The sequence below is a fragment of the Ochotona curzoniae genome, unplaced genomic scaffold (genome assembly GCF_017591425.1).
Source record: "Ochotona curzoniae isolate NIBS_2020 unplaced genomic scaffold, NIBS_Ocur_1.0 patch432, whole genome shotgun sequence".
In the NCBI taxonomy this organism is placed as follows: Eukaryota; Metazoa; Chordata; class Mammalia; order Lagomorpha; family Ochotonidae; genus Ochotona; species Ochotona curzoniae.
Window position 1 is genome coordinate 402,922 of NW_024467009.1, and position 11,946 is coordinate 414,867.

The 11,946-nt window shown below is 39.7% G+C and overlaps 2 protein-coding genes across 2 annotated transcripts; both read left to right on the forward strand.

Annotated features, from left to right (window-relative positions):
- The first annotated feature begins 3,309 nt into the window (after positions 1–3,309).
- On the forward strand, positions 3,310–4,462 carry LOC121167808 (zinc finger protein 334-like). The gene is made up of 3 exons (XM_040997455.1): positions 3,310–3,569; positions 3,701–3,793; positions 4,375–4,462. Exons 1-3 carry the CDS (start codon positions 3,500–3,502, stop codon positions 4,437–4,439), a joined length of 228 nt encoding a protein of 75 aa, XP_040853389.1. The 5' UTR covers positions 3,310–3,499; the 3' UTR covers positions 4,440–4,462.
- A 3,750-nt stretch (positions 4,463–8,212) lies between these two features.
- LOC121167812 (zinc finger protein 260-like) lies at positions 8,213–10,291 on the forward strand. Its single transcript, XM_040997457.1, is given in 3 exon segments — positions 8,213–9,482; positions 9,485–10,001; positions 10,003–10,291. Coding segments are annotated over 3 exon segments (2,031 nt in total). The 3' UTR covers positions 10,247–10,291.
- The last annotated feature ends 1,655 nt before the right edge of the window (positions 10,292–11,946 follow it).

Here is an 11,946-nt window from a genome sequence, read left to right on the forward strand (position 1 = left end):
TAAGTATCCAGAAATTAAGCATTTTGTATGATTTATTTGTTTATAACTATTGTTTACACTCCCTAGGGATCCATTGCACATCCATTTTTCCAGTGAAGATTTATTTTATCAGGCCTGACATGGTGGCCTAGCAGCTAAAATCCTCACCTTGTGCATGCCAGGATCCCATAGGGCAACGGTTCTAATCTCGTCAAAGCCGCTTCCCATCCAGCTCCCTGCTTGTGGCCTGAGAATGCAGTCAAGGATGGCCAAAAGCCTTGGGACCCTGCACCCGCATGGGAGACCTGGGGGAGATTCCTGGCTCCTGGCTTCAGATTGGTGCAGTGCCAGCCATTGCAACCACTTGGGTTGTGAATCATCGGACGGATATCTTCCTGTCTCTTCCCCTCTCTGTATGTGTGACTTTGCAATTAATAAAAAATTGTTAAAAAAATTAATTTATCGATATGCAAATCAGAACTATAGAGAAAGAGGGAGAGTTAGAGAGATCTTCCTTCTGTTTTAATCCCTCTCTAAGTGACCACAATCGTTAAAGCAGGACCAGTTTGAAGCTTCTTCCCAGTTCTCCGAGATCAATACAGGGAATCAAGCATTGGGACATCCTGTGCATTCCCACATGCACTAGAAGGGAGCTGGATCAGAAAGAAAGGAGTTATGCCTTTGCAGTGACCTAGTGGATAAAGTCCTTGCCTTACACATGCTGGGATTCCATATGGGTGTTGGTTTTAATCCTGGTGGCTCCACTTCCCATCCAGCTCCCTGATTGTGGCATGGGAAATCAGTGGATAATAATAATAATAATAATTTGTCAAATACCAGGACACAGGAAGTTCCATGTGTTGTTCAATTTGGCAACTTTTATCTTTAAAGCTCCTTGTGACCTTAACAACATATACATCCCCTGTTCAGTACAAAATGATCAAAGGACCTCAGTAGGTAGTTCTCAAAATGTAGCCATTTGAGAAATGTAAATCAAAATCACAATGAGATATCTCAACCCTGTCAGAATGGCTATTATTATTTGGAAGAAATTGGTAACAATTACTGGTGAGGATGTCAAAAATGGAAACTTTTATACATTGCTGATGGAGTTATAGATTAAGTCAACATGTGAAAATAATATCAAATTTCTTAAAGGTTTAAAAATAAGATTGCTGGGCTCAAAATGGTAAACTAGCAAGCAAATTCCTTGCCTTGAATGTGCTGGGATCCCATATGGGCACCGGTTCAAATCCCAACAACCCTGCTCCCCATCCAGCTCCCTGCCAGTGGCCTGGAAAAGTAACCTTGGGACCCTGTACCTGCATGGGAGACCTGGAAGAACTCGTGATTCTTGGCTTTGGATCAGCAGAACACTAGCCATTGAGGCCCTTTGGGCAGTAAATCATTGGATGGAAGACCTTCCTCTCTGTCACTCTTTGTCTCTGTATATGTGACTTTGCAATCAAAATAAATAAACCTTTAAGAAAAAGCTTAAATTAAATAAAAAAGATTAAATTTCAATAAGACTGCTGTAAGTTTACATTTTCACTACTAGTTGTATTTTCTGAGTTATGAACATGTTGTATGAAAGAGATACCATCTTTTTTATAGCAGCACTATTCATAATGCACAAGATGTGGAATGAATTGAGGTGTCCATCATTAGATAATTGAATAAGGAACATGTAGCATATGTGTAAATGAAATTCTGTGTATTATATCAAAGTGAGTGTAACTAGAGTGCAAGATATTAAGTGAAATAAGCTAAATACAGGGCCTGGTGTTATGGCCTAGTGCATAAAGTCCTCGCCTTGAACACACCAGGATCCCATATGGGCGTAAATTCTAATCCCAGCAATCCCACTTCCCATCCAGCTCCCTGCTTGTGTCCTGGGAAAGCAGTGGAGGACGACCCAAAACCTTTGGACCCTGCACCCATGTGGGATACCCGGAAGAAGTTCCTGGATTCTGGCTTCGGACTGTCATAGAATCAGCCTTTGCGCTCACTTGGGAGTGAATCATCAGATGGGAGATCTTCCTCTCCCTATATCTGACTTTCTAATAAATAAATAAATTTTAAAAAAAAAAAGAGTAACAGGGTAAAAGGGAGGATTCAAAAGAAGTATCATACTGTTAAATGTATGTGTATCTGCTACATTCGCTGTTTTTATGTTAAAATTTAGTAAATAAATTACTGGAACAAAAGGCAAACCCAGAAAATTGGTAGATGCTAAAGGGCTTCGAGAATATTTAAAAAAAAAATTAAGTTTGCTGCAGCATGGCATTTATCTTATATGTATACCTTCTGTTCAGCTGGCAGGCTGTGACTGGCTAATATGAACTAATTGTCTGAAGAAGATAGTTCTGTATGAGACTATCATTTATTTCCTTCCTAAGCTGTAGTTTACTATGTGGAAATTAAAACTTCAGTTTTATTATGTTATTCCATACAAAGTAAAGTGAAAACAAAGTGGAAAGTTTTAATATGTGCATACTCAAAAGTGAAAAAAAGAAAAAAAAAGTATAGTTTTATATTTATACACTAGAATTACATGTATATGTATTCCATATTGTTTTGTCTTTTGAGGATGTATGTATATGTGTATTTTTGATATATATGATCATATATTATATATATTTAATTCCAGTATAAGCTGAAGGAAATATTTACTCATGCAAGTAAAGTTTGAAAATGTATTCAGTATTTCATTATTTCACTGTGAAGCAGGAAAATTGAATTTTATTATTGCTTTATAATTTTAAGTATCTCTATGTTTGAGGAAATCATTAGTAAGCTACTCAATTTTCTCGTTATCTTGTACAATAGTAAGCATTTATCTTAATTATCTAATGTAGCATATTTAGCTCATGTGTATCTAAATATTGTATAGTGAACTCATTCTATGCTTATAAAGAAAACAATCTGATACAGGATAATAATGATATTGTAGCATCAGAATTGCAAGCATGATACAGGACAACATGGTTTATTTTGTTTTTACCTTATGTTGCCATATAGATGTAAATTAAGCTGCATTCCTAGAAGATGCAAATTGAACACACACTGAAGAATTAAACACAGCTTAGTGTTATAGGTCCTGAGTTAATATTTTGGCTCCATGTCAACATGATTAGTTATCGTAATTTAGTTGAAAAGCACAGTGGCAATAACGGACACACAGAGTGATATCTTCCACTTGGAGAGCTATTCTAGCAATGCCTTCCACAGTTCATTAGAGTGAGAATTTTTAGAGAATATAATCTTTAAGAGAATAAGGAATATTCTGTTGTACCTTTGGAATTGCAAAAGTGATATAGCACAAAATATTTTCATTTAAGTATGATGCTGTATGAATTGTAAATTAAACTGTCCATAGAAGTTGCAAATTAAATATACAGAGAATGTACTATCAGTGTTTCTATTGAATGATCCAGAACTGAGGAGACATGTGCTGGTACAGGTGTTGGTGTCCTTTGAAGATGTGGCTGTGGACTTTACCCAGGAAGAATGGCAGACAATGGACAATTCTCAGAGGGCTCTGTACAGGGAGGTGATGCTTGAGACCTATAACAATCTGCTGTCTGTGGGTGAGTGAAGTTCTGTCATGCCCAAGAAGAACACTTCTGTACCATTTGATAATGAAAGAGGAGTTTGAAAGTGTAGTAGTTGGTAGGACCAGTGGTGATTTCAGAAAATCTGCATCATTCTCCATTAACAGGATACTCCATGACAAAGCCTGATGTGATCTTCAAGTTGGAACAAGAATCAGCACCATGGATAGTGGAGAAATCTGTGAATCAGAGACTTCCAGGTAGGTCAGCAGGGAAGCAGATACTTCTTTCAGTAAATGTTGACTGGAATTATATTTGAGTTTAACTTTGAGTTTCTTCCAGAAGGAGAGCCGGTGAGACACAGGTATTCTATAGTCTCCATGAATAGGTTTATTCTAGCAATTTGCCAGCCTGTCAGCATAAATTTAGAAGTATATATTTGTCTTGAATCACATCTACCACCTCCCAAGATACATTTTCAGGAAGTTGTATTTGAAGCAGAGTAGCCAGGAAAAGACAAACTAGTGCTGAGATTGGATGTAACATACCCCAAGATTTATTTTATATTTTTATGACATATTTTCTCTCATATCCCACTTTATGTGAAACACACAATGTCACATAATTGAAATTTTAATTTAAAAAGATGGGTATTATGTTAAGGCATTCATAGATGAGATATATTGCCTAGTTAATAATGCTTATAAATGTCTACATTTTACTAATACTAAAATATGCTGTATCTAGAATGGCAATAAATTTCATTGACTTCACTTGAGCATTTGAAAACACTACATTTAGATGTGATTCATACATATGATTACTCTTTTCCTCATTTCAGATCCCCATGGAAAGAATGAGCTGCTTGGAGCTAAGCAGAAAGTTCAAGAAATAATCTTCAGGTAAGTTGTAATCTGAAAAATTATAGAATACCTAAAATGAGAGCTGCATTGCCACAAAGATGCTTAGCATTATCTCTGGCCATAAATGAAACACAATATGAAAGGGAAATTGTACAAAAATGAGACTTGAGAAATAGGATTTCATTCTTTCCCTTTTTCTTTCTCTCTCTCTTTTTTTTTTTTTTTTCATTTTCAGACAGAAGTTTTATTTGGAAAGTGACCAGGTGAATGTAGGAAGCAGAGGGAGGAGATCATGTGCCTGTTGAATGGAGACAGCAATGTTTTTCAGAAGGGTCTCAGATTTTTAAGTGTCCTATGAACATTCCTTGTCTGTACAGGAACCTGTGTGTAAGACACTTGCCATTGGTTTTTCTCAACCAACAAGGAAATAGCTGCTACTACACAGCTTCAAATCTGCACAGGCCATTCTTTGGCTGTTCAGCTCTCCGAGGTAGGAAGCCACATGAGTGACAAATCTGAAGAAACTGGCTTTTTCTGATGTCATGTATAAAGTATAGAGGGGGTCATCCACATAAGTCATTTCTAAAGATCAAACCTGAGGGCATGGCATGATAGCCTAGTGGCTGTCCTTCAGCTTGCAAGCACTGGGATCATATATGGACACTGGTTTCTGCCCTGGCAGCTCCACTTAATATCCAGTTCTCTGCCCATTGCAGGTGTCCAGATTAGCCAAGTTCAGAACTTAAGAAGGACGCGTGGAGTAGGCATAGAAAATAAATGGACCACTACAGTTTCAGGATCATAATGGACAATTCAAGAAAGCTGTCCTCTTTCTTTGTACAGAAGCCTTCACGAACCGTGACACCCACTTTTCACACCTGGTCAAGCAGGCCTTCCTAAGGATAGTTCTACCAATTATTTCACCTTGAGGCAGGATATCAGCTGTCCTAATCCTGTGGTCAGGAAGTTCTCAATAGATGGTACATGTCAATCAGTAACACATTCCTATTACTATTCTGATGCTCCAACTTAGTCTTGATTCAGTTTAGGGAGGAAGTACATCACAGAAGGAGGGACCTAAAGACTAATGAAAGAGGGAAAGAATAGATTTCCACTACATATAAGGACTTAATATCCTTGATTAGCATGTGGCCAATGTAGGAGGACAACCCTAAGCCTAGGTTCCTGCTAGGTGTAGGGACTTAACACCCTTGATTTTCATATGATCAGAGGGGCAGCTGAGGGAGCAGGAATAATAAAAGACCCTTTTGCTAAGATGGTATCACCAACATCATCTTCTAAGCACACACTAATCATAAATTCAACTCCACAGTGACAGACAATGCCTAATTACAAATATCTCTGTGGGCTTGTCCAGTGTGTATGCAAAGGGAAATGGAACTGCTTTTCAGGTGGTTGTAGAGACATCCAGCTGGGCCTTGCCATGCAGCGGAAAATTCCTTGTGGCCTTGCCTGCAATGGAAAAGTTCTCTTCACACCTTCATGTCTTTCACATCCACTGCATGGACCTCAGCAGCCTGTGGTCTGGGAAAGCTGGTGAGGACACCCCACATGCTTATGGCTATACAGCTGTGTGGGAGACCCAGAAAAAGCTCCTAGTATTTGGCTTTGAAACAGCTCTGGCAGTTGTGTATTTTTGGAATGTGAGTCAGCATTTGGAAGATCTTCTTGTGTGTCTTACATCCTCTCTGTATATCTGAATTTCCAGTAAATATAAACACAGCTTAACAATAAAAACTCAAACCAAAGTGAATATTTGGTGATGTCTGGACTCTCATCCCTCCTTCAATGCTGATAAACCAGTGTGAAGTGTGAAAAAGGAGCCCAGAACTTTGGTCCCATGTCAGGTAGTTGAGATTCAGGATCCACTGAAGGAGCTTCAAGTCATGCAGAAAATTGGCCTCTTGTGTCAATCCTCCAACAGTTTCCCAAGTGTTAGGACCCAGAGACTTGCTTCTAAAATGAAAATTGACATGATAGCAAAAGTGAAAATAGGTAGTTGGTGATTAAAGCCTCTAAGGTCCTAAGGTGTTATACTTCTTATCTCCTCCCCCACCCCCCACATCCTAAAAGCACAATGAGTCTGGAGGTTTAGGTGGAGCTAGACAGTGACTGGAGGTTACGTTGGTGGATGTGTTCATGTTAGTGCAGAGGCACGGTGTGCCAAGGGTCATTTCCAATGGCTCAGTAGAAATCTTGTGGAGTCTTTGCTAAGTCCAGCCACATAGCTCTATGTCCAACCACTGGACTATGTGAAGAGCTGAGTCTTGGCCTTCCTGGGCTCAAAAGGCTTCGCCCTTCCTGGTGAGTACACTCGGAGTGGATACATTGGGTACAAGGCAGGCCTAGACTCCACCCACCTCCAACATCATGAGGTGGGTGGGACTAGGGGAATGCAACTTAATCATTTTTTTATGAGTTGGGTTTCTGTGTATTGTGTGTGTCTGTGTGTGATTTAATTGCACTCAATGTGTGTTAAAATTGGTATTATCATTTGCAAATCTTCTATTTTTCTTTCCTGTTTTAGGTCAAGGCTAAATGATATTCAGAGAAGCTATACTAGGCCTCCCAACCATCCTAGTACTTAAGGATGGGTACTGGACCCCTGATACCAAACTAGGGTGTCAATATGGCACACCCCCCAACATTTCTTTCCCAGTGGTTCTTATAGTTCTGAAATGGGGTCCATCTCACTGATTCAAGCAAGAGGAAACCCTTTCAATGTTCATTGGCTGACATGGTTGACCTTAGGGTCTTCTTTCCTCCAGATATTTGCTATCATCATTTGGCTGAGGTAGTTATTCCGTCTGTTCTTCCTTTCTGTTGGATGTGCTTTCCAGGCCTCAGTGGGCTGCCATCTCCAGGTGGATCCAGGCCAGTTGTCCAATACTCCTTTTCAACTAAGGAGTCCTTACAAGAACTGAGCCAGTCAATCCTGCCCAGTGGAGCCCCACCTTCAGTGCTCACTGAGCTAGCACCACCATGCAGGCATGTAAAGTATCCAAGCCAGGTGACCTGAGGCCTGCCACATCCTCTACTACCAGGACTTGCAGACCCAGGACCCATTGCACTGACCAGCCAAGGACTCAGGCCAGGCAACAGAAACCACCACACATGCAGCCACTGGGGTTCATAAACTGTGCTTATTGCACAGCTGTGCCTAAGGTCCCAGACAAGGCTACCAGGGACCCAGTGGATCTCCTTCACGCAGGCATTATGAGTCCAGCACCAACATCACCCTGACTGCCACGGCTTGCCTCAACTCATTTTCCACCAGCATGTGTTGCAACCTGGCTCAGTCTTGTCTTCCCCCACTTCCACTTCACGTTGCTGTGTGCTGTGGCCTTTCCTAATACAATCCATCTGGAGGTTTAGCCGGACCTAGGTTGTGGCTGAGGATTGCATGGGTACGTGGGTGTGTTCATATTTTTCAGAGGCATGTGTTGAAAAGGTCATTTCCACAGGCTCAGTACAAATGATGTGGAATCTTCTTTTTCCTAAGTCTGCGCTCATTGGTGTTGTATAAGAGCCAAAATACTTTTTCAAGTCCCATATTGTGCACCAAACCAAATGTTACCAGGAAAGCTCAGTGAATCTTTCCTTTAACATGGTGTAGAAACAGAAAATGGAAACTAGTCTAATTATTACTTGTTAATGGACCAGTTGAACTTGGAAGAGGGGAGGAGGAAAGCAACTCCCAGGAGGGGCTCAGAGATCTAATGCCTTTTGAAAGGAGAGAGGAAATGACATCATAGTTTATTTTAATTTCTCTTATCCCATAGGAAGTCTGATGAAATGCCATTTGAAAAGAAGCAGGCCTCAGTTGTTCCTGAGAACAACCTCGAGAGTGAGAAAAATCTCAGTCATCTTGACAAGATCCACATTTGTCAGCAGTCCTTTGAACACAATGGGAAAGAGAAAGCTTTCAGCAGGCAGAAGATAGTCCTTACGTGTGAGCAAGTTTATACCAAAGACCTATGCAATCAGCAACCTGTCAGTATGGGAGAAGAAATTCATGTTGGCTACTATAAATCTTTCCTTACCCCCAAACAGAGAACTGACTCAGGAGAAAATCTGTATGTGTCAAATGAATGTAAAGAAATCAGGAACCAGAAGTCAGAACTCATTAGAGTTCAAATCCTTCAAATTGCAGAGAATCCGTATGAATACACCGAGCATGGAAATTTCATTCAGCAGCAGTTATCTCTCATTAGGCATCAGAGAACGTACACAGGGGAAAAACCTTATGAATGTACTGAGTGTGGAAAAGCTTATATTTGTAAGTCACACCTCGTTAGGCATCAGAGAACACACACGGGGGAGAAACCTTATGAATGTAGTGAGTGTGGAAAAGCTTTCATTTATAAGTCACAGCTCATTAATCATCAGAGAATCCACACAGGGGAAAAACCTTATGAATGTAGTGAGTGTGGAAAAGCTTTTTCTCAGAAGTCACACCTCATTAGGCATCAGAGAACACACACAGGGGAAAAACCTTATGAATGTAGTGAGTGTGGAAAAGCTTTTATTCGTAAGTCACACCTCGTTAGGCATCAGAGAACACACACAGGGGAAAAACCTTATGAATGTAGTGAGTGTGGAAAAGCTTTTGCCAGAAAGACAGAATTCGTTTATCATCAGAGAGTCCACACAGGTGAAAAACCCTTTGAATGTAGTGAGTGTGGAAAAGCTTTTGCCAGAAAGACAGACTTCATTCATCATCAGAGAATCCACACGGGGGAAAAACCTTTTGAATGTAGTGAGTGTGGAAAAGCTTTTATTCAAAAGTCAAACCTACTTAGGCATCAGAGAAAACACACACGGGAAATACCTTATGAATGTAGTGAGTGTGGAAAAGCTTTTATTTGTAAGCCACAGCTCATTGCACATGAGAGAATCCACACTGGGGAAAAACCTTATGAATGTAGTGAGTGTGGAAAAGCTTTTGCCAGAAAGACAGAATTCGTTCATCATCAGAGAATTCACACAGGGGAAAAACCTTTTGAATGTAGTGAGTGTGGAAAAGCTTTTGCCAGAAAGACAGACTTCGTTTATCATCAGAGAGTCCAACAGGGGAAAAACCTTTTGAATGTAGTGAGTGTGGAAAAGCTTTTGCCAGAAAGACAGACTTCGTTTATCATCAGAGAGTCCACACAGGGGAAAAACCTTTTGAATGTAGTGAGTGTGGAAAACGCTTTTCTTGTAAGCGACTCCTCCTTAGACATCAGAGAATACACACAGGTGAAAAACCTTACAAATGTAGTGATTGTGGAAAAGCTTTTCCCACAAAGTCAGAATGTGTTCATCATCAGAGAATACACACAGGTGAAAAACCTTATGAATGTAGTGAGTGTGGAAAAGCTTTTCTTCGTAAGTCCACCCTCGTTAGTCATCAGAGAATCCACTCTGGGGAAAAACCTTATGAGTGTAGTGAGTGTAGAAAAGCTTTTCTTCGTAAGTCACACCTCGTTAGTCATCAGCGAATCCATACTGGGGAAAAACCTTATAAATGCAGTGAATGTTGAAAATCTTTTAATAACCACTCAGGTTTCATTCATCATCAGAAAATGCACACTGGGGTAAATCTATGAATGTAGTGACTGTGGAAAAGCTTTTATTCGTAAGTCACACGTCATGAGGCATCAGAGAATCCACACATGTGAGAAACCTTATGAATGTAGTGAGTGTGGAAAAGCTTTTATCAAAAATCACACCTCATTAGTCATCAGAGAATCCACACTGGGGAAAAACCTTATGAATGTAGTGAGTGTGGAAGAGAATTTCCTGATAAGTCAACATTTGATTACATCAGAGAATACACACAGGTGAAAAACCTTATGAATGTAGTTAGTGGGAAATCTTTTATTTTTAAATCATACAAATAAAAGTAAGAGTATAATCTAATATATCTCATTAGACAGCAGATAATCCACACTATGGAAAAAACTTATGAATGTGGTGAGTGTGAAAAAGATTTTTTCATGTGGCACACATTATTAGACATCAGAGAATCCAAAGTGTGGAAGAATCCTTTTGAATGTCGTGAGTGTGGAAAAGCTTTTTCTCATATGTCACACCTAATCATAGATCAAAGTATCCACACAGGAGAAAACTTATGAATTCATTGTGTATCTTAAAGCCTTTACTTACCAAACAGGTTTCATTTGACATCAGGAAATCCATACAGGATAAGAAGCACACGAATGTATTGGGTTGAAAATCCTGTTGCAAGCAGTCAAGTTTTGTTAAACATCAGAATTCACATAGGGAAGCACGAATGTATTACATGTGTGTTAAAATTCACCCAAATGTTTTGAGCACAGTGCAAAGCATACATGCTTTAGTAATTAGCATATTCAAAGAAACGGGCAAACATACTGCATTGAATGAAAAATCATTTTTATGAAGTCAATTTTTTTTCAGAGTCACGGACCTCAGCACTACAAAAAATGTAGTCACAAAGAATAGCTGCCATAAACCTGTTATTATTGTCTGTCAGAGCTTATAAAGTGAATGAAGAAAGAACCATTAGCAAGAGTGCAAATACAAAACATTGTAAAAGGGCAATGGATGTGGAAACATACTTTGAAAGTCTCAGCAAGTGTTTATTAAACATGAGGAGTACCATTTTATTTCAGAATCGAGGTTATTTCTTACTAAAATAATTAAGATGCAAGTTGTATGTAATCTCCCTTTGCTGTGAGGTTGTAAATGGGAATTCTGCTTTCAGATTTAATGTTGATACTAAATGCTCAGTGTATAACATTTGCTTGAAATACCATGTTTCTCATTTACACATTTATTTTTTTTAGAATCTCAAAATTCCTCATCCTATTACAGAATTATATTGGAATCACAAATATCAAGTCATGCATGTGGCAGCTGTAGTGATAAAGACCCAGGTGTGAAGGATGAAACTTGTGCAGAGACAAGATTCTTTTGTGAGATCTGGCCAAATGTGGATCCTATTTGGCCACTGTCTCCTTGAATAATAAGTATGGCAGATTGCTCCTGCATCTCTGCCTGCTTATTCCATGCAGGACGCCATAGGCACATGGCACACTGTGTCTCCAAGGCAAAGCCCTGAGAGTGGCCTCAGCTAACAAAGACTGCATCTTGGCCTGTTCACTGGGCATACATCCCGAGTAGTAGCACGCTGTATCCCAATTTCTCAGTCCCTGCGAAGCTGTGCCAGAATTTCCTTGATAAGCAACTCTGAGAAGTGAAATGTAACCTTTATTTTGTTTACCAGTCACATGTAATGATCATACCCAAAGGCATAGCTTTCAGCCCAGGTGCTAGCTTATCTTGGTCTACCTGCACATGGCCTAAAACATTAAGCTCCCAACCCTTTAACAGAATGTAAGTGGGGACTTGATTAGAATGTCCAGAGAGATAGGCATGCCTACTGGCAAGATACAATAACAGTGTAGGGTGGGAGTACTATCGAGACCACCTTTCTGCCTTCCCTCTACATTGTATACATATGCTTGAATGATGTTTTCAATAAATGGACATCCCTCACCAGT

Excerpts from the sequence above, each read along its gene's own strand:
- LOC121167808 (XM_040997455.1), top strand. The coding sequence starts at position 3,500 with ATGGACAATTCTCAGAGGGCTCTGTACAGGGAGGTGATGCTTGAGACC. Across the intron at positions 3,570-3,700 it reads TAACAATCTGCTGTCTGTGG|GATACTCCATGACAAAGCCT; the intron begins GTGAGTGAAGTT and ends CTCCATTAACAG. Across the intron at positions 3,794-4,374 it reads TGTGAATCAGAGACTTCCAG|ATCCCCATGGAAAGAATGAG; the intron begins GTAGGTCAGCAG and ends TCCTCATTTCAG.